The 22853-nt window shown below is 49.9% G+C and overlaps 1 protein-coding gene across 2 annotated transcripts; it reads left to right on the top strand.

Moving 5' to 3' along the window:
- The first annotated feature begins 4628 nt into the window (after nt 1-4628).
- On the top strand, nt 4629-21311 carry CACNG5 (calcium voltage-gated channel auxiliary subunit gamma 5). Of its 2 annotated transcripts, none has more exons than XM_064676099.1 (7): nt 4629-4651; nt 9804-10128; nt 16263-16566; nt 17489-17575; nt 18426-18566; nt 19195-19340; nt 19747-21311. In XM_064676099.1, the coding sequence occupies exons 3-7, from the start codon at nt 16359-16361 to the stop codon at nt 20002-20004; spliced, it is 840 nt and encodes a 279-aa protein (XP_064532169.1). In that variant the 5' UTR covers nt 4629-4651; nt 9804-10128; nt 16263-16358; the 3' UTR covers nt 20005-21311. The 2 variants fall into 2 exon arrangements, with proteins under 2 accessions (XP_064532169.1, XP_064532171.1); XM_064676101.1 differs by lacking the exon at nt 4629-4651 and adding an exon at nt 4994-5123.
- The last annotated feature ends 1542 nt before the right edge of the window (nt 21312-22853 follow it).

The following is a 22853-nucleotide window of genomic DNA, read 5'->3' as shown; positions in this document are numbered from 1 at the left end:
TTGCTTAGAAGTATTTTAGGTCTTATTCTTGCCCATCAAGGCTGGCAAAAATCACCCATCTCTTCACATGCTGGGAATGAATTTCCTGTGTGTGTGAGTGTGAGAGTGTTTGCTCCACATCTGTGCTATCTTTCCTATTTTTCCTGTTTGAGGACCTGATCCATCATCTCTTACCTCGCTCCTCTGTTCAGAACACTTACTAAAACTCAATGCCTGTAACAGGGAGACTTCCTAATCCATATAAAACACTCTGCAACAATTTATATAAAACCTCATTAAAGCTTCAACATTTTCAGCGACACCTCCAGAAACACTCTTTTAACAGGATTCATTTGCTTCTCCTACAAGTGTAACCATGTCTGGGACACTGATTAGGTGTGATTTTAGGAAAAAATCCATCAGAAGGAGTTATAAAAGCAACCAGCAAGGAGTGCAAGGGCAGAAGGAGGGAAAGGCCAGCGGTGAGAGCATCCCAAAACTCCTCGGATCTGTTCCTGGTCATTTTGGGATAAGTCATTTAGCATTCTCATGCCTGATTGACACTAACATCATTAAAAGATTGGTAATGAATTTCAGGGCTATATAAATCACATTTAAAACTATTACCCTTAATAGAAGCCTTATGAGGCTTTAATAATTAATGCCATCTAAACTGCTTTCCCAAACATGAGCTTTGAAATCAGATTGCTGTGGCCAGAGCCAGCCCTTATCCTGTAAGCACCTGCTTTCCAGCCAGCCTGGGAGGCTCCAGTGGAGCTTCTCTGGGGAACCTGGATGGGTCCAGTCCCACAGACCAGGTCCAGTCCCAGAGAAAGCTGCCAGGGGGAACCTGTGGTGGCGGAACCTTCACTCCTTTTGGAGATGACAGAAAACACCAGTTGTGAGAGCAAATGTGCTGCCAGCATCTCTTCCAGCTTGTCCTGTTGAAGGGCTGGGACGTGGGCACTTCATGCCCTCTCAGACCTCCTTCCCTCCAGAGTGGGAATGCTCAGACTCCCAGCCCGGCTGGGGATGTGGCACCCACGGAACACCCCAAGGACTAAAGGCTGCACCTGGACTGGCACATCCTCATCTTTTATTAGCTCAGTTTAGACCCACACGATTCCAGAGGGTATTTTCTCTTCACTAAAGTGGGTAACTTCCGTCCACACGTGTGCCTTTGTGGTTCTGTGAGTCAGAGCTGCTCGGGGAGGCTGCGAAAGGCTCCGCACCGGGTTTTTTAGGCTTTTCACAGCGTGTGGGTGCTGAGATAAAAATAATGTTGCACCTCTCCTTGCGCTTCCTCCCAAGCAGAGGCTCCAGGCAGAGGGATGTGCAGGGAAAACAGCAAATGGAGCTTCAGCTCCAACAGCCCACGGAGTTAATTCCTTTAATTTAGTCATGGTGCAAGCGGGATGTGAAAGCCCTTCCCGGAGAGCGGCTGGTGTTCTTTGGTGCCGTGAGTTTTCCCTTTTTTTTCTGATTTCACTGTTTGAAAACTAAGATAATAATGTTGCTGCTGGGATAAGGAGCAGAGGTTGTGCTGACTCCTGCCACAGCAGTCCATCCCAAGGTTGCATCCCACCTGAACAGGAGCCGTGGTTGCCACGGCTGTGGATCCCAAACCCAGTCTGCTGATGCCAGTTTTGCCATCCAGTGTGAAACACCCCACAAACACCTTCTCATGAAAAATTGACATCTCAAAAGTCTCTCTGGCAAGTGGTTCCCAACCTCTGGAAGCTGCACAGTGGGGTTGTGCCAGGGCTGTTGCACATCCCTGTTGTGCTCCAGCGCCTCCCCAAGCTTCCCCCAGGCCGTGCTGCCCACGAAATGACAAAAAATAGCAAGTGCTGAGGCAGCTGGCAGGGAGCATCCGTCACCTCCCACACAAGTCACAGCAGCTCCAGCCCCCCCATCGCCAGCTCCTTGCATTTACCTGCTCACTCTCCTTCCTCGGGCAAACACAACAATTCCTGGTGCAGACCTTCCCTTCCTGTGCCCAAAATGCTTCTCACAGCCTGATGTACAGATAGAGTTGGTCCACAACCCTTGTCTGATGCCAGATCAGAGCCACACATGGGCTCAAGGGGTGGCTGCCCTCAGGTGGATTTGCTGTCTGAGTAATTCCATGTGGAGCAAGTTTGAGGGAGTGGGAGGGGAGGCAAACCTGAGGTTTCCTACCAGTTCATGGCCTGAGCTGACAGGACCAGGCCTTTTATTGTATAACAACCTGAATTCCTTCAAAGTGACTTCTGTTGGAAGGGAAAAGACCAGGGAAAACATTCCCTGCAGATGTCACCTGCAGGACTCAAACACTTGTAGCTGAAAGGAGACAGGCCCACCACCCCTCACTGCACCACTGACGGCCCAGGGAGAGCTGCTGTAATAAATCACTTCTGGTCTGAGCCACTGATGAAGTTCAAATCTCTCCTCACTAATAAGACTGGACCTTGGGTGCAGCCTAAAAGCTGCTGCTCAGGTGTCCGTGGAGCTTCAGGCTGCCAAGCCAAGGGCTGGCAGAGCTGCTGTGGCTGGGTCAGGCTCCAGCCCTGCAGGGACCAGCACAGCTCTGTGACATCCTGAGATGGGCAAAATCCCACCTGGCTTCATTTGCCCACATGTGGCTGTGGAGGAGGATCCTCCCTCTCAGGGAGGAGAGAATTTAGCAGGAACAGTGAAAAGCAGGGAAGGCAAAGTGATGTTGCTCTGAGATGGTGTTATGTGAAACAGTAAACCAAAACAGATGTTGCAGGGTTTGGCAAACTCCTAACCCAAGTTTTGGATGATGCTGAGAAGATGCAAAGTGCTAATTGTCCTGCCTGGGACAGCCATGCCAGGCTCCTGGCTGGGAGAATAGGTTTCCACTTCATCTTTGCTGTTGTTTGCCATCATCAGAGAGAGACATGTTATGGGGACGGAATTCTGGACAGCTGCTAATGAGGTAGGAGAGCTTAGCTGTGGTTTTGGGAGGCATCACCGGTGCTCTCTTCCCTCCTGGCCCCGGAATGCCTGTGGGAAATGCTCCTGGTGTGAGTGTTGGCATCGTGCACGTGCTTTGCCAGGGCAGAAGTTGCTGTTTGAGATGAGCAGCAGCAGAAAATCCTTCGGAGTGTTTTAGCCCGAGTGCATTTGCATAGAAGCAAAGGGGAGGGGAAGAAACCCAAGCTGGAAATGTGTATTTCTAATTGATTATATGCATGGCTGCTGGGGGCCTCTCACACTGTAATGGTTAATTATGTCACTGGATGTGCTGCAGCTTTATTCATGTTGTAGTCAAACAATCCTGCCCAGAGCCCAGGCAGCAACACAGCACATTGTCTGTCTGGAGGAAAATGAAGCCCTGCTTTGGGTTGTTTGGTGGGAATTTTTTAACAATACAGAGTAAGGAAAAATGATGAACAGCCAATTACTGTGTTAAAGCAATGTACCCTGACAGTCCACGGTGAACATCAAGGTCTAACCTGCCTCCTGTAGCTTTGTGACTTTATTGGTAATTCCCTCCTCCTGAGCTCCATCCCAGGGAAGCCTCCTCCTCCCTGGGGCTGGGGGTCCTGGAGAGTGTCACCCCTTAGACTGCCTTTTCCAGTGCAGAATCCATCCTGCTGACCAAATCCCTGCTTTGTCCTTGCTGTCAAAACCCTGATGGATTTGCTGCCTTCAGCTCTTCCTCAAATGTGAATGAGAGCCCAGGAAAACGTGCTGAATTCACTATAATTTAAATATCACTGTAACTTTGCATGAAAGAATACATGTGAGCTGCAGTCCCTCAAAGACAAATAACCAGTGTGCTCTGGCTGCCAGCTGGGGTCCTGCTGGGAGGCAGGTTTCTACCAGCCTGGATCCCACTGGAACTTGCCTAAATTGGGCTACACCACGTTCCGATTGGAGAAATCAAAACTTACACACCTCTGTGGGCTTCTATAATTTCTGCAACTCAAAGGGAGCTCAAGAAGCCCGAGCACGGGGCTCCATTGATTCCAAACAAGCCACCCAACAACACCTCCTCCGCATCTCAGCTCGCACTTTATTTTGAGTTGTTCTATTTAGGGCAGTCGTGTTGTGCTACACTGGGGACGCCTCTGCAAAGATGCAGCACGTTTCAGCCAGAACACTGGGAACTGGCGACCCCAGCATGTGTGCAAAGCCCCTGCATGGAATGAGCTCTCCCTGAAGAAATTGCCCTGCAATTCCAAGCTCCAGGTGCTGTGCTGGTGTCCGTGAGCTGCCCCTGGCCCCGCTGCCAGGGCTGGCAGCTCACGTAGCCGGAGTTACCGCATGGCGTGTGACCCTTCTCTCGTCCTTCTCTCTGTATCCAAAGAAGTGTCCCATTGCTGGACACCTTGATGGAGCTGCATCCTTGTTCTTGGCTCTGCCACTCTTTCTCTATGTGTTTTGGCTGAATCACTCAGTCTGGCCGTGGTTTCCAGAGCCCACAGCATCTTTCCCTGTGTCCCTCTCTCCTTTAGCCCTGGCTCTGTCCCTGCTTTGGTCCCAGTCTTGCCAAGCTGGCTTTCTCCAGCACACTGGCTTGCTGCCCTCCAATCCTCCCCGTTGTGTGCTGTGTCCTTAGCTGTGGATTTGACACTGGAGCCAGTTTTCCCTACCCCAGCTCCCAAAGGAGGCACGTCCCGGGAAGTGCAGCCCACCCAGCGCTGGGAGCCGCGTTTTCCAGGTGCGGGGTGCAGGGGGGGTGGGAGCTGCACGGAAGGCAGGATGCACGGAGGGGCAGGAGCAAAGCTGGTTCCCACCCCTGCCCCGGTGGTGAAGTGGAGCCACCAGCCTGAGGGACTGGGGTCAGATGGATGGAAAGGAGAGGACCAGAGGAAAAGAAGGGGCAATAGAGGGAAATGGGGGGGAATAAACGGAAAGGGTGAAAAAGAAGGGAGGAAAAGGGAAAGGATTAATAGAGGGAAGTGGGGAGGGGGGGAGAGGAAGGAGAGGTGGATAGAGAAAGAGGGAGGGAGGGAAGGGGGAGGGAAGAAGGGAGGATGGAGAAAGGGAAGGAGGGAACGGGGGCAGACGGGAGGGAGAGGTGGGCTGGCCCCGCCGGCGCCATGTGATGCCCTCTCCTCCCCGGGCTCTCCCGGCGCGGCGCGGAGCGAGCGGAGCATCCCCGGGGCCGCCGGGCGCGTCCCGCGGGGCCGGTGAGTGCCAGGCTGGGATGGGGAGGGCAAGGCTCGGGCTCCTTCCCATGTCCGGGCCAGGCTGCCCCTGGAACGGGGGCAAATAGTCCTGGGGTCAGCTTGGGGGGGGGGGGGGGGGGGGGGTAGGTTCCGAATTGGATGTAAAACCCTGAAAGTTTAAAGCCGAGGGAAGGGGGATCTGGGAGGCGCCGCCAGGGTGCGGAGCCGCAGGTGTTGCCTGTGTTTTCCATATTCCCCTTGGAGTGGGGACCGGCCGGGAGAGGCGGCGGGGGCACCGCCCCGGGCAGCATCCGCCGCAGCCCCGGCGCGGCCCCGGGTACCGGGAGCGCTGCGAGCCCCGGCAGGGAGGGACGGACAGACCCGGCTGAGGTGCCCGTGTGCCCTGCCCGGGCACCGGCACCGCTCGGGCGGAGGGGTTTGGCTTCGCCGGATTCCCGACGGAAGGACCTGAGCACGAGGAAGCCGGAAAATCCTGGCTTTTCATCCCTGGGCTTTTCCCCATCGGGCTGCTCCAACAGGGGCCATCTCTTGGGCACTGTGAGCATCCCCCTCCTCGGCGGCGAGTTTGGAACGTTTTGCTGAGGAACGCCTGTATATTTTTCACAGGGAATGTAAAATCCGCTGGAAGTCAGCCTATGAATGTTTTTCCAGTGTAGCTAAACCCCTTGGAGAGGGGAGTGTGAATTTGAACGAGGCTATCTGAGAAAAACCTGACCTGGTTGTTAAGTGAAGTAAAGTAGAGGGATTAAAAAAAAAAAAAAATTAAAAAAAAAAAGCTGGACCGTGTGTTACCATATGAACAGGCAATGGGGACATGGAGCCTGTCCTCACTTTTGCATGTGCCACTTATTCATACCCTGTGGAAGGTGGTGAAATGTGAAATGTGGTGTGTCAGCCACGGCAGCAGCAAGAAGGGAGGCTCTGACACGTCCTTTGGATGTTGATTAATTGCTTGGCATTCCATAAAACTCCATCAGCCCCTGATGCACGATGCTTTTTGCAGCTTTTAGGGTTGGGTCTCCCAGGCAGGAGCAGCGGGAGGCTCCTCGGGGTGTCCAGGGAGTGGGTCTGACCTGTGGCACCGCTGTCCCCACCGTGTCCCTCGAATCCCCCAAAGCCTCTGTGGGGGAGAGGAGGCCTCCTCAGAGCTTTTAGGTGCCTGCAAGGTACAGGTGAGCCTGTGGGAAGGGCAGCAAGGGTGTTGCACTCACTGAAGGCAGCACTTCTTCAGCAAGAGCACTGCAAAGGAGCGGATCAGCTAAAAAGGAGCGTTCCTGCCGAGTTTCGTGCAGCAGCAGCAGGTGCTGGTGGCGTGACCCAGCCTGGCAGCTTTGCTGGAGGAGCATTCCCGTGTTCCCATCACTTGCTGCCCTTTGGTTTCACAAGTGCCTTGTGTTTCTCCTCCCTTCAGAGGTTCATCTGCTGAGTTTTAGGGGCACCATTTCAGTCTGTCAAGTAAAAAGCCAAAGGGCAGGAGACTGGCTCCCAGCAGCCCTTCCCTCTGCCATCACACCTTCCCCTCAGGCTGCCCCATGTGGCATCCAGGGCACAGAAATGCTTCTGTGTGTGGCTTTCTCTGATCCCTTGCTGTATCTTGTAGCTGTTGAATATATTCATTGAGCTGAATGAATTCCCACCTGGCAGCATCCATACCGCAGCATTTGCAGCTTCAGCTTTATTTATGGAGAGGGGAGGGAATATAAAATACAGAAGGGGAAATAATGCACAAGCCTGCAGAGGCTTCAATGGTGTCAGTGAGCTGTGAACTGCACAAGGCTGGAGCAAACACTGGGAGCTTTTCCTAAGTCAGCTGGGAAGATTTAAACCCCTGGTTTGAAGGTGGCATTTTTAAAAAAACTAGATGATGGAGTCTATGTCAAAAGTTATCTGGGAGTCTAAATCTCACTGAAGTTAAAGGAATTTTTTTTTTTCTGGTGTGTTCTAGAAAGATGGTTTAGAGTCAGTCACACTGATATTGTTGTAGAGTATCTGACATTTATAGTAAAATATTTACTGGGAATTTGTCAAAGGACAACACATATACCATCATTAGGCTCAGAAAATGGGCTGTTACAGATGAATGGAGTTTATTTTTGGTCCCTGTGGAAGACAGGACTTGCAGCTTTTCCTCTATTATGAGGGAGGTGTCATTGCTCTTCAGTGAAAATCCTCATTAGAGTGGTGCTCAGGGCTGCACTGGGGGGGGTTATTGGAGCAGCACAGCAGACAACATCCCCTGACCCAGAACAATGTGGAGATAATTCATTTTCCCACTCAGTGCCCATCCAGTGCTGTTTGGTGACATCCCCATCCACAGAGAGCATCCTCAGGTCTGCCAGGACAGGACCTGGCTCACCCTCGAAGTCCTACAGGTGGGCAGCCCTGGCTCCTTCCCGGGAGACATGGAATGCTTGGTTGCAGCAGATGTTCCTTTTCTCTGCAGCAGCTCTGGCTGGGAATTTCAGGTTGTGTGTAGGTGGCAGGAGAGGTGCTGCCGGGTGTGTGCCACAGGCACCAGAACCTGGTGGTACAAAGGGACAGTGGGAATGGGAGAGGAGTGTGGGTAAACACTGGGTACACACAGCCAGGGCAAGTTTCACCTGGTAATAGGTGCTGGCGTGGGGGAAGGATGGAGAAGAGTGAGAGCAAGTCCATTCCCTGCCTGTTCCTGCAGACTTTCCCAGGATGTGGCTGCACTTGCCTGTGCTGAGCAGCACAGGCAGCCCGTGGCCTCCTGAGCGGGTCATGATGCCTGTGCCTGTTCTCAGGCTGCTCCATGTCATGCATGGTTTTTCCTACCCTGTCTGCTTGGGCATTTACCCCTAAGTCCTGGAATGGTAACAAATCCTGCTAAAATCTGGGTGATAGAAAGTTTAATAGTCCAATGATGTATAAATACTTGCTATGTACATGAATATTCCTCACCTAACAAGCAGCACAAAGCAAAGACCTTTCCTATGTGAAGATGGGACCAAACTTCAGTGGCTGCTCAGCGTCAGACCTGGAGAGCTGTACACACAGACATCACTGACAGCTTCCAGGGAGCTGTGTCCCAGACTGGATGGAGCAGCTGCTGTGTTTGGTGACTGGGTTTAATGGCAGTCACGAGTGGCACTTGGGTTCTGAAGTTGTTTGCCTGAGGTGTGGATGACACGGCCCTTCTCCTCTTTCTTTACACCCTCGTTTCCGTGCTCAGAGGCTCTGTGGTAAAGCTGGTTTCCAAGCAAGGAAGGGGAATGCAATCTCCTGGCTAACAAGGCACTGCTCCGTGCTATCAATCATCTTTAATCACACTGAGGGGACGCAGGTCTCAGCAGCCATGGCCAGCATGAGCAGCTTGGCCAACGTGCCACTTGTCTGCTGCCCTCAGCATTGAGAGAGCCCAGCTTTGCTTCGGGGATTTCTCACTTTCTCTCATTCATCACACTGAAAATGTTCATAAAACCCCTCCACAGCTGCCAGTGCTGGCGAGGAGAGCTGCAGCAGGGGAAGAGCTGCTGCTGCCTCCCCTCCCTGGCTCAGGTACCCCTGACACGGGGGATTGGAAGAGTTTTAATTAGCTCCTGCTGCTATTTTTATCTCCCAGCTTGCTTAATTTAGCTCGAGCTGTCATGCACCGATCGTTAAGGGGAAAAGAAGGAACTGGGGGTGTTGGCCCCTCTCTGCTGAGCAGCCACAGCTCCTGCACCTGGGCTGTACCTGGGGCTTTTCTTAGACCTTCTGCAGCTGTAAAAGTTTACAGCCTGGAGACCTTTCATGTGCTGGTGTTTGTAACACACGACTCCTGCAAGGCTTACGCTGAATGAGTGTGTTCTGCTCACACCCACTTCAGTTTAAAACAACATCAATACCTTACAGATCTCTTGCCTGGGATCTTCAATCATGCCATTACCTGCCTTGCTGCTGGAAGGACGCAGAGACCTTGAAAAAGCTGCCATGTGCAAGGAAGAGGCTTATTCTCCCCTTTTTAATCTACAAGACTATTGTAGGACTTTGTGCCATCATAAATGACACTTGGAAGTGAACAAAAACCAACTGTTAAAGCTTTGACATCCCACCAGAGCAGCCCAACCTTGGTGCTGGTGTGAGGGGGATGTCCACAGCTGGGCCAGCTGCTGTCCCTTGTCCCTGCTCCTGGGTGTGCTCAGGCTGCACCAGCCGAGGGAAGCACTACCCTGCAGCCAGATGAGGGTCACTGGATCGCTGGGTTACTGGAGTTCATGTATTTAGGATCTCAATCAAAGCCATAATGTACCACAGGCAGAGGTTAATGGGCAGGGCCCTCTCCCACAGCACACAGCAGAGAGGTTTCTGCAGCACAGCCCCCAGCTGCTTTGCTTTGCAGCACTAGATATCTCCCCCTTTTATTCTGCTTTTGTAGCTCTTTGTAGGGTATTGAAACCAGCAGTTTGAGTCGGGTCCCTGACTGTGAGCACTCTGACACACTGTGAGTAGGAGAATACTGTGTCAGATTTGATAGGGAGAGAGGACATTGGGAAGGGCTCTGCAAAGGACAGGGCTCAGCTATTGTTAGGGATGGAAACCTTGAACAGATATATATAGTTCAGACCTGGAGAACTGGGCCTGGGTGCGTGGGCAATACTGCAAGCTCAGGGTTTTAGCTCCTATTTCCCTCTTGAGAAATGTACTTTGTGTAACATTTTTTCTGCAAAACCCCAGGGTAGGAGCTGCAGTGGTGCAGAGACCTGCCTGCCACCTGCCTGTCCCTGTGTGCCAGCACCCTGCAGCCCTCGTGGGAGTCAGTCAGAGGTGGAGAGCTGAGGCTGTGCCCTCTCTTGAGGTCCAGGATTTCTCCTCTGCTTGTTTCCAAAGCCACCCCACTCCCAGCTCCTCCCAGACCATCCAGCAGCAGAAGCCTCCATCAAGGACCCTCCTTGCTGTGACGTTTCCTTGCAGTCGATCTGCCAGAACTGAACTTCCCACCTTCAGCCTCATCCCAGGTTTTCCACTCACCAAAGCATTGCTTCAGCTGGGGTTAAAAGAGGTAAGAGCCTAAAACACCAAGGAGAAAGGAGACATGTGGGTGGGATGGGCTGTATAAGAGGTTTGGAGAGGGGATATTTGTGGATTCAGAAAGGCCATGTGAATGAGACCAGCTGTACACACATGGACAGTGCCAGCAGCCTGTGAGCCAGGATCATCAGGGCTGTTGGGTCGATGATTTTATTTGTTGAAAGTTTCTGGCATCATCCAAAGCCATTAGTGTGAAAGAGCTGGAGCAGAGCCAGGAGTGCAGCAGCATGGCAGAGGTGGCCCGTTCAGGAAAGGGTCTGGTTTGAAGGCTAGGGTGGGAAATAAATCTCTCTTGCTGTTCCTTTGCCCTTGGGAATATCATTTGATCTCCTTATATTTGGTGCTGGAGCTGAGGTGGGCTCAGTTATCAGTAACAACTATCTCTGCAAACCTGACCCAGGCAAAGGGGCAGGTTTTGAGCAGTCCACAGCAAAAAGGTTGGGATAAAGAGAGGGAAGAGCAGCCTTGGGTCAGCCTTGAGGGTTCACTAAGCAAGATGTGGGTTCAGCAGAAAATGACAGTACTTTCTATACGGTAGATAGTAGATACAGTACATATTTCCTTCACTCTTGCACTGCCATGGAAGGATTTTTTGGCCAAACTGTAAAAAAATAACTCAAGCAAGAAATGAAGCACAGGAAGCGCTAGAGAAAAGAGAAATGCTCAGAAAAATTATGGAAGTCAAGTTTAAGAGGAAAAATCCCAAGTAATCTCATTAATAAAATCAGTTAGTGGTGAGCATTGGGGTGCGTGGGGTCACACATGGCTCCCTCTGGTTGCTGCTCAGGTGTTCCTTGTGTGTGTGATGACAAGCACGAAAATAATGGGTTTGTGATTGCTGTGGCTCAATCTACATTCAAATAACTCATCACCAGCCTTCTTTTTATTCATTTACTTGCTTTCAAACCCTCTCTGGAGAGCCCGGAGTGCCCATCGATCCCGCGCTCTCCGCGGGTAGTGGCAGTGCCACGTGCGGAGCCGTCGCTGGAGCTGCTGCTCTCAGCTCAGGGGAGGCTTTCAAGCCCACTATTGATCCTTCTGAAGTTTATGGCTGCTCGTGGTCACAAGTTACCAGCCCTCGTTCAAACTGCCACGAGGTGGGCTGCTTCATTTCTGAGCATCAGGCTAAACCTCCTCCACCTGGAAAAGATTTATTTCTGCACTTAATTTTTCCAATACATAATTTCTCTCTCAGAAATCGAGCCGACGTTTTTATAGGACACTAATGCAGGTCTGTAAAGCTGTCCCGTGTGTTTCTGTTTTCCCCTGTGCCAGTGGAGGTGCTGGGTGCCAGCAGCTCAGGACAGGGCTCCTGGGAACCCTATGGACCAGCTCCAACCCACATCCCCTTTGGCCATTTGCCTCTCAGTGCATCAGTGCAGGAGACACTGCTTTTCCCTGCAGCCATCCCTGCTCTCCTTCAGCTGTTATGTGGAACCAGAGCAGTCCTGTGCTTCCCTCCTGCCTGCAGTACACCTCTTCCAAGCTTCAGGAGGGACTGTCACTTCCCAAGCTATAATTCCAAAACCAAAACTATCTTTCCCAGTCACGCAATTTTTGCAGGTCTGGTTTGTAGAGCTGTTTCTCCTGCATCCCCAGATGGAGCAGTGGGCACTGCCCTCACCATCTCCTCCTCTTCCTCTCCTCAGCTGTGGCTAAAGCCAACTCACCATGTGCTCCTCACACAGGTCCAACACTCTGCCAACCAACAGAGCATCAGCTCACCTGGCCTCGGGCTGCACACACTGTTTTGGGACCGAAACATTTGCACCCTTTGGGTGCTCCCTGAGGTCAGTGGGATCATTCTATTCCACCTAATGACCAAATCAGGCTTTTCTGAATTTGCCCATGAGGTGGCCAGGGTGAAGTTGAGGAAGCTGTGCTGTCTGAAGGAGGATGACAATGCAGTGGTGGCCTCAGCACGGTCCTGCCTGAGCACTGCCAACTCTGAAAAGTTTTGTTCTGAAAGAGCCACTCTCCTTGACCTATTTTTTTTTGCCCACATCCATGGCCTGTGTCGTGTCCTGAGGAAGGGATCACACTGCTTGAAGGCCCTTTATTTTTAGCCAGCCCAATTTTCTTGTTGCAGCTTAGTGGGAGCTGGTCCTTTCAGTTCAGCTCCATCACAGCTCACGCTCTCCTGCGTTTGATAGCTCTTACCCAGGTCCCTGATGTTCTTTGTACATCCACTGCTCACTCAGTGGGTTTCCTACTCCACTTTCACAAGCTTCCTTCCTTCTCCTTTATGTTCTGCTCAGCCTCTCCCACTACTCCAGGTCCATGGCTTAACCTCTGATTTCCCTCAGCCCTGGGTTTGCAGCAGGGACCAGGCACAGGGGCAGGTTGCCAGGCTTGTCCTGGATCCCAGCACCCTCCACAAACAAAACCTTCCCTCCCGTCTGCTCCAATAACCTTGGCAGTGCCTCCCCTCATCACAAATGTCAGGAAATTGGAAATGATGCTCTAACCACATAAAAATCAATAGCTGCCTCCTTGGCCTGGCTTGGCCCTGCTCTTTCTGCCTTTACCCAGAGCAGGAGAGAGCTGTGGTTTTCCACTGAACTCGGCGCAGTGATTTATTGATACGTCCCATCTTGTCCAGGCAGTTGACCAGTGATATATTTATTTTTCTCAGCCCATCCACATAGCCCAGAGTAGTGCTCAGTGTGAGGTCACGGAGTTGTGGGCTCAGAAACTTGCCCAGGATATTTTCTTTCTGTCACTGTGGAGAAATAGGTAAGGACTAAGTCCTAGATCTGGGTGAACTGTGTTAGGAACAATGCCAATATTCATTTCATTTCCCAAAGGGTTCAGTCCCAGCAAGGGCCATGTGTAGTTTCCATCAGAAGCTGTGGCTCCAAGACAAGAAGAAATTCATTACAAGGACTGCAGATTACACTGCAGACTGCCTTTATTGTTCCCTGGACTACTACCAGAGGGCACAGCGTGATCGAAGGAGCAGGAACAGTTCTAAAGTCCCATTTCTTGGAAATCTTTGGGGCTCTATTCATTTAATTTAAAATACAGCTACTGCTGGAAATCAAACAGCATCACCTTTTCAGCCGTAGGAAGCATAACACAATTGATAAAGGTCACTGGGAACTAAATCCTTGCTGAAAATCAAGCCAGTTCCTGTTCGTGTCCTTGAAAAATCTTTCCCCTGGGAGCCCTGCTAATGCTCCAGGTGCTGGACACGGGGGGAGGCTTGTTTTGAGCAGATGTTCTGCACCATCCCTGCCCCCTGTCCCCCATCACATTGGGTTCCATCCTCTGTGCCAGCAAGGCAGGAACAGGGATCAGTCTCTAATGCCTCCCTGATTACATGGAAATTGGAGTGTGAGGGAGAAAAGGAATGAGGCAATTGAGAGGCGCGACTCTGATGCCCGACCCCTCTCCCTGCTGCTCACATCACCCCAAAGACCAGTAAATGATACCAAACGGGTCTATTTTCCAGTATCTGATGTTGATGGACAACAAATCACAGGAAATACTCAGTTATTTCCCTCTGAGTGGCTTTATCTGGACCTTCACATACTCCCTACTATGATTTTTGGCTCGTTATTAACGAGAAATGTGCAGGGAGGATGGTTGTTGATGATACACAAGCCAAGAATAGATTCCAGTTCCTTTTACCATTTTGGCACCAAAATGCCAAGAGGGATGAGACACCCTGTAGTAAATGCTGTTCATTTTGAGGCAGCAACTAGAAAATATGGCTCTGACTGAGTTAGGGAGATTAATGGATGAGCCAGAGGATCTGAGTTTTGGATAGTTGATTGCAGGACCAAATGGGAATCTATAGAGATGGGAAATGTTCTTCTGATGTGCTTCTCTGCCTGATAGCCACCACTTTCCTCTTTAGCTGCTGCCTCCTAATTCTTCAGAGAAAAGAAAGTCTGATCATCTCCTCTGTACTTTGCTCCTCACTCCCTTAGCAGGGAGATGTTCCTCCTGGGAACACATCCTGCCTTTTTTGAGCTGAGGGAAACATTAAAGAAGAACATTAAAAATGAGGCTGGTTAGCAAAGCCAAAGGTGGAGGGAAAGCTTGCAGGAGTGTGAGCTGGGCTGTCTGGAGACAGCAATCCCCTTCCTGTAGGTTGGAATCTTCTGGGGAGAGGCACAGTGTGAACGTAGGAAGAGCCAAATCCATAATTTCACATGGAAGAGAATTGTCAGGGCTGTTGTAGCGCTTGAGGGTGCAAGTACATCTGCTTCCTACCAAGATGTACTTGTCTGCTTTGGATTTGAGGTCAGATGCAATAATTAAAGTCTTTCTCTCCCTTTCTCTGTTTCACTCAAGGATTTGATATTCTTCCAGCAGCTTTCCTCTCTTATTGCTGCCCAGAGCAGTGAGCTGGAGGGGCAGACAGGCCTTGGATATTGCATCTGCTCAGTAAATGCCATTCTTTGGGCTCCACAGTAACTAAAAGTTTCCTTCATGTTGATCTTTGTATGAGATTTGCTGCAAGCCCTGCCCAGGACGGGGTGTTGGGGGTCTTGGTGCTCTGGATTTGTGAGACAGATGTGCTGGGGAAGGGCACTGCAAGAGGATAAGATATGGAATATTGGATGTTCCCTGAGAGCACCCAAGCAGCAAGAAACCACTCTCAGCATCGTCTGCTTGTATTAACCATGAGGGAGCTGTGGCAGAACATTATCTTGGAAGGCTTTGGGTGTAAAAGTACAAGCTGTGAGGACTTTTGGCATCTCTGAGAGTCACTATAAGCAAGTATTAATATGTTTACATCAGAGGCAGTAGGAAAAACCACCTTCCTCCAGCCTGCTCACCCGGCCGTGTCGGAACAGCGAGTCGTCATCTCCCAGTCCAGGCAGGATTTGTGTCTCCTGATTTAATCACTAAACCCACCACCTTCACCACAGCGATAACAGGAACAGGATTTCTCTCCAAAGAGCCCATTCACTGCCGTGCACCGTGATGGCAAACACGGGCTTGATGGAGCCAAAGCAAGGCTGGTGCAGTTTTAAAGGCAGTCCAAGGAATATGCTTCCTGCTGCTAAATCTGGTAGCTTTTGTTGTCTAGCTGGGTTTATATGTTTTTTCCTTATTGTTTGCTGTGCTGAACAATAGCAAAATGTGCCTTGGAAAATATACATGACACGGCACTTACGTGTGATTCATCCTGCCTTTCTAAAAGCAGTCAATAGCACTAGCTGCCTCCTTCCCACTCCCCAGAAGACCATCTCTGGCATGTATCTTTTTCCTTCTCGCTCTTATTCCTTTAATCTTTCATTGCTGTGGCTTTTCCCCCCCATATTAATTGCACTTTTTCCTCCACTGCACGAAGAACTCTGATTTCTGGTGATATTTTATCAGTCTGCAGGGCACCATGAGAACTAATAAATTCCCTGACTTGGCAAGAATGCAATAAAATTAAAAAAAAAAAGGAAAAAAAAAGATTCAGTACATAAGCAACATGGGGATGAGGAAAGTTTTTCCTTCAATGTTCACCCAGTGCCTGGCTGCAGCTTTCTGCTTCCTTTCCCTGCCTCTCCAAAAAGCACAAGCTGGGTTTGGCCCCAGCTCTGATCCAGCAAGAACAATAAACAGCAAAGAAAGACAAGTTATTGTGTCATGGCACTCTGCTTCAAGGTGTTTGATGATGTCATTCAGCGTAGCCTAGTCGCTGCAAAATCAGCATCCTGATGCCCTGATGGATAAATGTGCCCTGGAAGAGGAAAAGTGGCATTACTGGGGGGACTGTGATGGTGGTGGGAGCTGCTCAGGAGGGGAGGTTGGTCCAGCAGCTGTAAGCACCTTTGTTGATCCATTATCTCCGTGTCCATGATCCTCAGCAGATCTCCTGTATCACAGGAGATACAGCTCGTGCTGCCTCCCCTCGTGGGAGCACTTGATAAGGCTCTGCGGGTAGATAAGATACTGGGGTTGAGCCACATCCTTGGGGAGATGAGTGCCAGGTTGGGCTGGAGAAGCAGGAATTCACCTGCAGCAAATCAAACAGGAGCCAAGGAGCTGCTCCCACCCAGCCCATCCCGAGCCCTGGGCCGGCGCGGGGCAGCAGTCGGGTGGCATCTGGTTCAAACTCTGCCATCTGTCAGTGATTGTTTTAATGGCTCGTTTCAGCTCATCCTCCCCAAGGCAATCCAGGGCAAAGCTTTGACACGTCCGTCCCCCGGCTCGTGCTGCCGGACCCGCCCGCTCTCCCCGCCCCAGCCCCCGATGCTGTTGGGCATGAGCGCCTGCAGCAGGAGGGCGCTGACCCTGCTCAGCAGCGTGTTCGCCGTCTGCGGCCTCGGCCTCCTGGGCATCTCTGTCAGCACGGACTACTGGCTCTACCTGGAGGAGGGCATCGTCCAGCCCCAGAACCAGACGGCCGAGATCAAGCTGTCGCTGCACTCCGGGCTCTGGAGGGTCTGCTTTCTGGCAGGTACGTTCTCACCCCAAAAAAAAACATGCCCTGCTATTTATATGTTTTATATTTGTATGTTTTATATTTGTATGTTTTATATTTGTATGTTTTATATTTGTATGTTTTATATTTGTATGTTTTATATTTATGTTTTATATTTATATGTTTATATGTTTATATTTATATGTTTATATTTATATGTCTTATATAAACATATATAAAAATATATATATGTTATGTCTATTTATACATATATAAATCGATAAATATTAATGTATTTATAGTGTTTGTTGTCCGTGTCATCCCATGGGAAACGGCCAGGAAACATGGGATTTTTAGAAGCTCTGTCCATCTTTTCTTCCAAACTCAGGCCCATGCCCAACTTTTAACAGTCTGATGGATAAATGTGCCTTTTAACACAGGTTTTGGGTGGGTTTGATGCTGCCATGCCAGGCCCCTCCTTGTCCCACTGCTGTGGCCTTGGGCAGCAGCTCAAAACTTTCCATTTGGTCCCTGCAGAATTTAGATTCAGGTCAGCTGGACCATTCCCTCTGTCCCTGCCAAATGTGATGGAGCAGCTTGGCTGCAGGAGCAGAATAACACCTGAGGGAATGGGAATCTCAAAGTGACCAGCCTGAAATGTCACAAAGTTTCAACTCCTGCTTGGAAAAAGTCAGGGGAGGCCTGAGGAGCTGTGATACCACCCCTGGAGTGACTTTAAAGCCTTTGGCTTCGGGGTTCACGTTTGTGCATACAAGGAAATGGTATTTAAGAGGTGTCTTTTTTCCACCCCAACCACAGACACTCAAGATGGAGCAGCACTAAAAAGCAAATTTGTTTTTATGCATGCACGGAAATTCAATTTAAAGCTGCTCTCCCCCCAGAAAAAACCAGACAGACAAGCACAATGCAGGAGTGACTTGGTCTGTGTCTGCTGCAGGTGAGGAGCGTGGCCGGTGCTTCACCATCGAATACGTCATGCCCATGAACATCCAGCTGACGTCTGAGTCCACAGTCAACGTCCTGAGTAAGTGGTTCTGTGGGGTCTCACCCTCCAAAGCACCAAGGGGTCACTTGTGACTCCCCCAAGAAATCCCCTTTGTGTCTTTGCCAAAGAAACTCCGAATTGTAGATGCAACTACATTTTGTGACTCTGTGAATCACCCAGTGTGCTCCTAAGCTTCTGGGGACATCCCTTTCTAATGGCAGGGTTCTCACAGAGGCTCTAAGCTGTATAATTTCCTGTCACTGGCTATTCAGCACTAATGTTTATTGAAGTGTTTGGCTTTTTAGTCTCCTCTCCATAATTTGCAGCTGTATTTATTCCCTAGCAGTCAATTTTACACATAACATAGTGGGATGAATTAAGGATGGAGTGTCACAGCTCTCATGATGAATTCTGCAGTCATTTTGGATTTAATAAATAGGATTGTTCTGCAAACACTTATGGGGTGAAGCTAGAGAAAAATGCAGGTTCTGATGGTTTTTTCCCATGCAACACTTCACAAAGAAACCCTCAGAAACACAGATATTGGCAGAGTCACCACCATGGTGGTGAGGACCTGGCACAGGTTGCCCAGAGAAGCTGTGGCTGCCCCATCCCTGGGAGTGTTCAAGGCCAGGCTGGATGGGGCTTGGAGCAACCTGGGATAGTGGAAGGTGTCCTGACCTTGGCAGGAAACGTAAGATCCCTTCCAACCCAAATTGTTCTAGGATTCCGTAATTCTGTGTTTTTACTCAGTGCATTAGCAAAGAGGGAAACCCCAGACACAACATGGTCAGAGCAGCAGGGCTGGAGCCATCTCACCCAGCCCATTTCTCACACTATATGGGGAGGATTAACCTGTTCTCACTTCCCTCTGCTCCTCTCCTGACAGAGATGATCCGCTCTGCCACCCCCTTCCCTCTGGTCAGCCTGTTCTTCATGTTCATTGGCTTCATCCTGAGCAACATCGGCCACATCCGGCCCCACAGGACCATCCTTGCCTTTGTCTCGGGGATTTTCTTCATCCTGTCGGGTGAGTTTTGCTACCAGGTTTTCTCCTGACAACCCTTGAGCACGGAGCACGTTTGCTTTGGTAGCTGCTTGGTGCTCTCCTGACCCACTGTGGTGGCTCCTTGATGGAGTCATCACCCACAGGGGCTCCCCTGCAGCTCAGCCCTGCAGCCTGATCTGCTATTGTGGGATGAAAAACCATCCACTGCAAAATTCATTTGTGGAAGTGTGGGGAAAAGTCTCCACCATGTGCAGGAGCAGGTGCTGGGGGAGAGGATGCTTCTCGTGGCACATCAGTCACAGGAGAGATCAGAAACTTCAAACTGCTCAGTTGGGATGTTTCTACATGAGAAAAGGGAATGTTTTATTCATGGTGCTGTGTGAGTGTTAAACAAATAGCTGTGACAGCTGAGCTTTGAAGTCAGCTCCTACCAGAGCCAGCTACCTCCTCCCCAGTGCACACAGACTTGCCAGAGCAGGTAATGCTTTGACTGAAATGAGAGGAGTGCCCTGGGTTAGCGCAGCAGGAGGGAGGGCAGCTCCTTTCCCCAGTTATTCCAAGCACAGTTTTTTACTTTCCCCCACAAGTCAGGTCTTAGGGAAGGTGCTTCTTCAGCACTTCATCCCTCTTTCCCACTGTCCTTCTGCAGGTCTGTCACTGGTGGTGGGGCTGGTCCTCTACATCTCCAGCATTAACGACGAGATGCTCAACAGGACCAAGGACTCAGAAACGTTCTTCAACTACAAATACGGGTGGTCCTTTGCCTTCTCTGCCATCTCATTCCTTCTCACAGAGGTACCCACAGCTCTCACATCCCTGTAACGAGTGTGTCCCGTTCTCAGGGGTGGGCACATTGAGGCTGTTGGAAGAAAGAGGACCTGGGTGGGGTTTAAGGCGGGGCTGTGAGGGCAGAGGGGTAAAATATACTGTAAAGGGAGACAGGGTGGGGACAGACCCAAGCCTGGCGCGCTGATGGGGCACTTGATGACGATTTGATGCCAAGCAGGAAATGCAGAGCAGGAGACGTGGTTGTGCTGCATTATTTAGTGCGTGGATCCCAGGCAGAGGGCAGTGAAGTGACAGCCCTCAGGTGCCTTTGTGCATCAGCAGCAGAGCGAAAAAAAGGCGATTTATGTTTGGGGGATGGTGGAGGAGGCAGCCACGAGCAGGGTGGGCATCAGGCCGTGTCTCTCTCCCGCAGAGCGCCGGGGTGATGTCCGTGTACCTGTTCATGAAGCGCTACACGGCCGAGGACATCTACCGACCCCACCCCGGCTTCTACCGGCCCCGCCTGAGCAACTGCTCCGACTACTCGGGGCAGTTCCTGCACCCGGACGCGTGGGCGCGGGGCCGGAGCCCCTCGGACATCTCCAGCGAGGCGTCCCTGCAGATGAACAGTAACTACCCAGCCCTGCTCAAGTGCCCCGACTACGACCAGATGTCCTCGTCCCCGTGCTGAGCCCCGACGTCCCCGATGGTCGCCGCGTCCCGACTCCTGTCTGTCGTTTTTTTAGGCCACTCTTTGAGGCCACTTCTCTATTTATAGGAGCGTAAATATAACCAGGGAGATCGGTTATATAACCAATAGTGTAACCTAGAGAATTGGGATGTTTTCCTTTCTTTGGTTTTTTTTTTTTTTTTGGGTTGTTTTATTCCTCCCCACGTAACTAAAGATCTCTCCAAAGTCCTCTTCTCTCAGCTCGTCCCGCTGAGCAAACAGCAGTTCTGCCTGGGGGGATAAATCCAGGGCTGGACTCCAGAGCAGGAAAAAGAAAATAGAGTAGAACTAAGAAAAAAAAAAAAGGTGTATTTTTTTGGTGTAGGTAAGTAGGCTGCAAAAGTTTGTGCATTTGACTGTATCATTTAATTATATATTTACTGGCCTAAGTGCCAGTAGGCATAAAAGATAGGTGTAACTTTCCAAGAAATAACCAGCATTAGAAAAATAGAAATTTTGTCTTGATTGAATATTTACTGATTGATATCTCTCAGTGCTGGATATCACTTCCAACCAGGCTGTAATGGGAAATAGCCATCCTTCTGGACAATACCTCAGCAGGCTTGGACACAAGCAGGTTGTTCCTCTATGACCACTTGTAAACTGTTGCTTAAATATCCCCTATTAGACTGGAGGCACCCTGGTGAGGTGGCTCTAGCATCCAAATTTCCTCTGCCATCCCATAGGCAGGAGATCTGAAGAGCAAATGGGAGAATTTCAGTGCAGCATCGAGTGGAAAACAACCTAAACCCTTCCCACAGGCAACATTAGATGTAGGATTTAGGGGGAATTATGGCCAGAAGTTATTGCAGTGAAAGGCAAGATCCCAAACCAGTGTAAAGTGATGCAGCTGAAACTTATGGCACAAGTCCACTGCAGCAAAGTAGTTGGCTTATATTTCATTTTGGCAAGAAAATGGTATTTTAGCTGCTTTTTGTGTGTGTGTGTGAAACTTACTTTGAGATTTTTAAGTTTTGAAACTTCGTCTCATGCTTTGGCATTTTGGCCTCAGCCACCTGCCAGGGGAGAGCATCACCCTGATGGAAAGCAGGGCAGGGAAGGAGCAGGCTGTGCTCCCCCGTGCTCTCCTGTGTGAGTCCCATCCTGTCTCTGTGCAAGAGAAAGAGCTTTGTCCAAACTTTATTTCTGTTCTTGTTATTTTCAACCTCTCGGGAAAATTTCATTTCTGCAAAACAAAACCATCTGAGGACTCTTGGTATATTCAAGCTTGTTTTTTGTCTTACTGTAATTAAAAGAAATAGAATATACACACTTTTAATCTCATTTGTAGCACACTGGGGAGCGAATGTTGTACTTTGTTATTATTATTTAATATTAATATTTATTATTTGCTGTTTAATAGTTATTATTTATAAACTCCTCCAAAGTAGGGGCCAAGTCCTGCTGCAGCACCACTATTTGTATGGATTCCAATGTCCATTCCACAGGACTTCATTGCAGCTGTATTTCCAGACAGCTCTTGAACAAGAGTATTTCTCTCCAGTTCCTTCAGATAAGTAACATATATCTAGTGTATATATAATGTCTCTGACTCCTAATTTGCTAAGTTTTAAAACCAGGGTATCATTTTGTAGACACAGTTCTATTTACCCTCAGTTTTTGTATTACCCTCAAGCATCTGTGTTCTCACTGAAACACCCGTTTGGAAGTGCTACATGACAGGTTTTGCTGCTGGTTCAAGCATTGAAGCACAATCCAGCCCCATCATCCAGCAGCAAAGCTTGCTGGTCCTCAGCCAGATAAACCACCAGTTTTCCATCAGGATCTCCGTGTTCCGTGTGAATTTGGCTCCAGGAAAGCAGTGGAGTTCACAAGCAGTGATTTTGCATTTCCTAGAGCCTGATCTAGTTTGCTGGGCTTGACACCAGTGTTTTCTGGTGGCTCAAAGGCAGTTGCCTTTGCATCTCACCCTTGATGGATCTTATATTCTCAGTCCTTCTTGGAAGGGAGATCTTCAGGATCCCCAAAGTCGCCGATGCTCAGAGGCACAAGGGCTGTCCCATTTTCCCCCACACTGTGGAGTCATTTTGTGGGTTAATCCTGTGCAGCATCAGGAGATGTTCCTGTCCCCGAGTGGAATTTTCTTTGGTACTGATTAAATAGAGAATTATTCATTTTATAAATGAAAATGATTGCCTACATAAGCAGAAGAAATTAAAAAAAAAAAAACAACTTCATGCCTTCCTCGAGGCCCCAGAAGGTTTAGCAGAGTCTAGGGGCGAATTAGAAAAGTAATTATTTTCATTCATTGGAGAGATTGTCATCATGTGGCTGCATTTGTGAGCCTGGAGTTCACACATTCACCCAGTGAGCACAAAAAGGACAGGACTGCCAAAAGGAATCTGTCAAAGTAAGTGTTTGCTGTTGGTCTGTAAATGCTGGGTTTTGGTAGGATAAGGTGGTGTTTAGTGAAGCACAGGCAGCAATGGTTGTGCCTCCAGGTGCTGTTCTATCCCTCCAAACGTTTGGCAGCAGCTCTCACTATGGCTCTGAGCCTTTTTTAATGTTACCATACCTTCATGGACTGTGGAGAAACTTCTCCAGAGCCTCTGGTGCAGTGGTGTGGGCGAGGCAGCGGGGCGAGCTGTGAGCCCAGTGACACCAGTAAATACAGGTAGCACCCCCTTAGGACACCTACTCAGCATTTAATTACCTCTTCCAGTCACCTGGCATGGTTTCACCCCACATTAATCCCTGTTACCCCACATCCTTCCTCCCTGAGGGACACTGCTCAGTCCCCTCCTTCAGTCTCTCTCCCACCCATTTCAGCGACGGCCTCTCGCTGTGTT

Source organism: Pseudopipra pipra, chromosome 19 (assembly GCF_036250125.1).
Source record: "Pseudopipra pipra isolate bDixPip1 chromosome 19, bDixPip1.hap1, whole genome shotgun sequence".
Taxonomy (NCBI): Eukaryota; Metazoa; Chordata; class Aves; order Passeriformes; family Pipridae; genus Pseudopipra; species Pseudopipra pipra.
This window is presented reverse-complemented; position numbering and strand designations above follow the sequence as displayed.

Coding starts and splice junctions, on each gene's coding strand:
- CACNG5 (XM_064676099.1), top strand. CDS start 16,359: ATGCTGTTGGGCATGAGCGCCTGCAGCAGGAGGGCGCTGACCCTGCTC. Junction 16,567..17,488: donor GAGGGTCTGCTTTCTGGCAG/GTACGTTCTCAC, acceptor TGTCTGCTGCAG/GTGAGGAGCGTGGCCGGTGC. Junction 19,341..19,746: donor TCTCATTCCTTCTCACAGAG/GTACCCACAGCT, acceptor TCTCTCCCGCAG/AGCGCCGGGGTGATGTCCGT.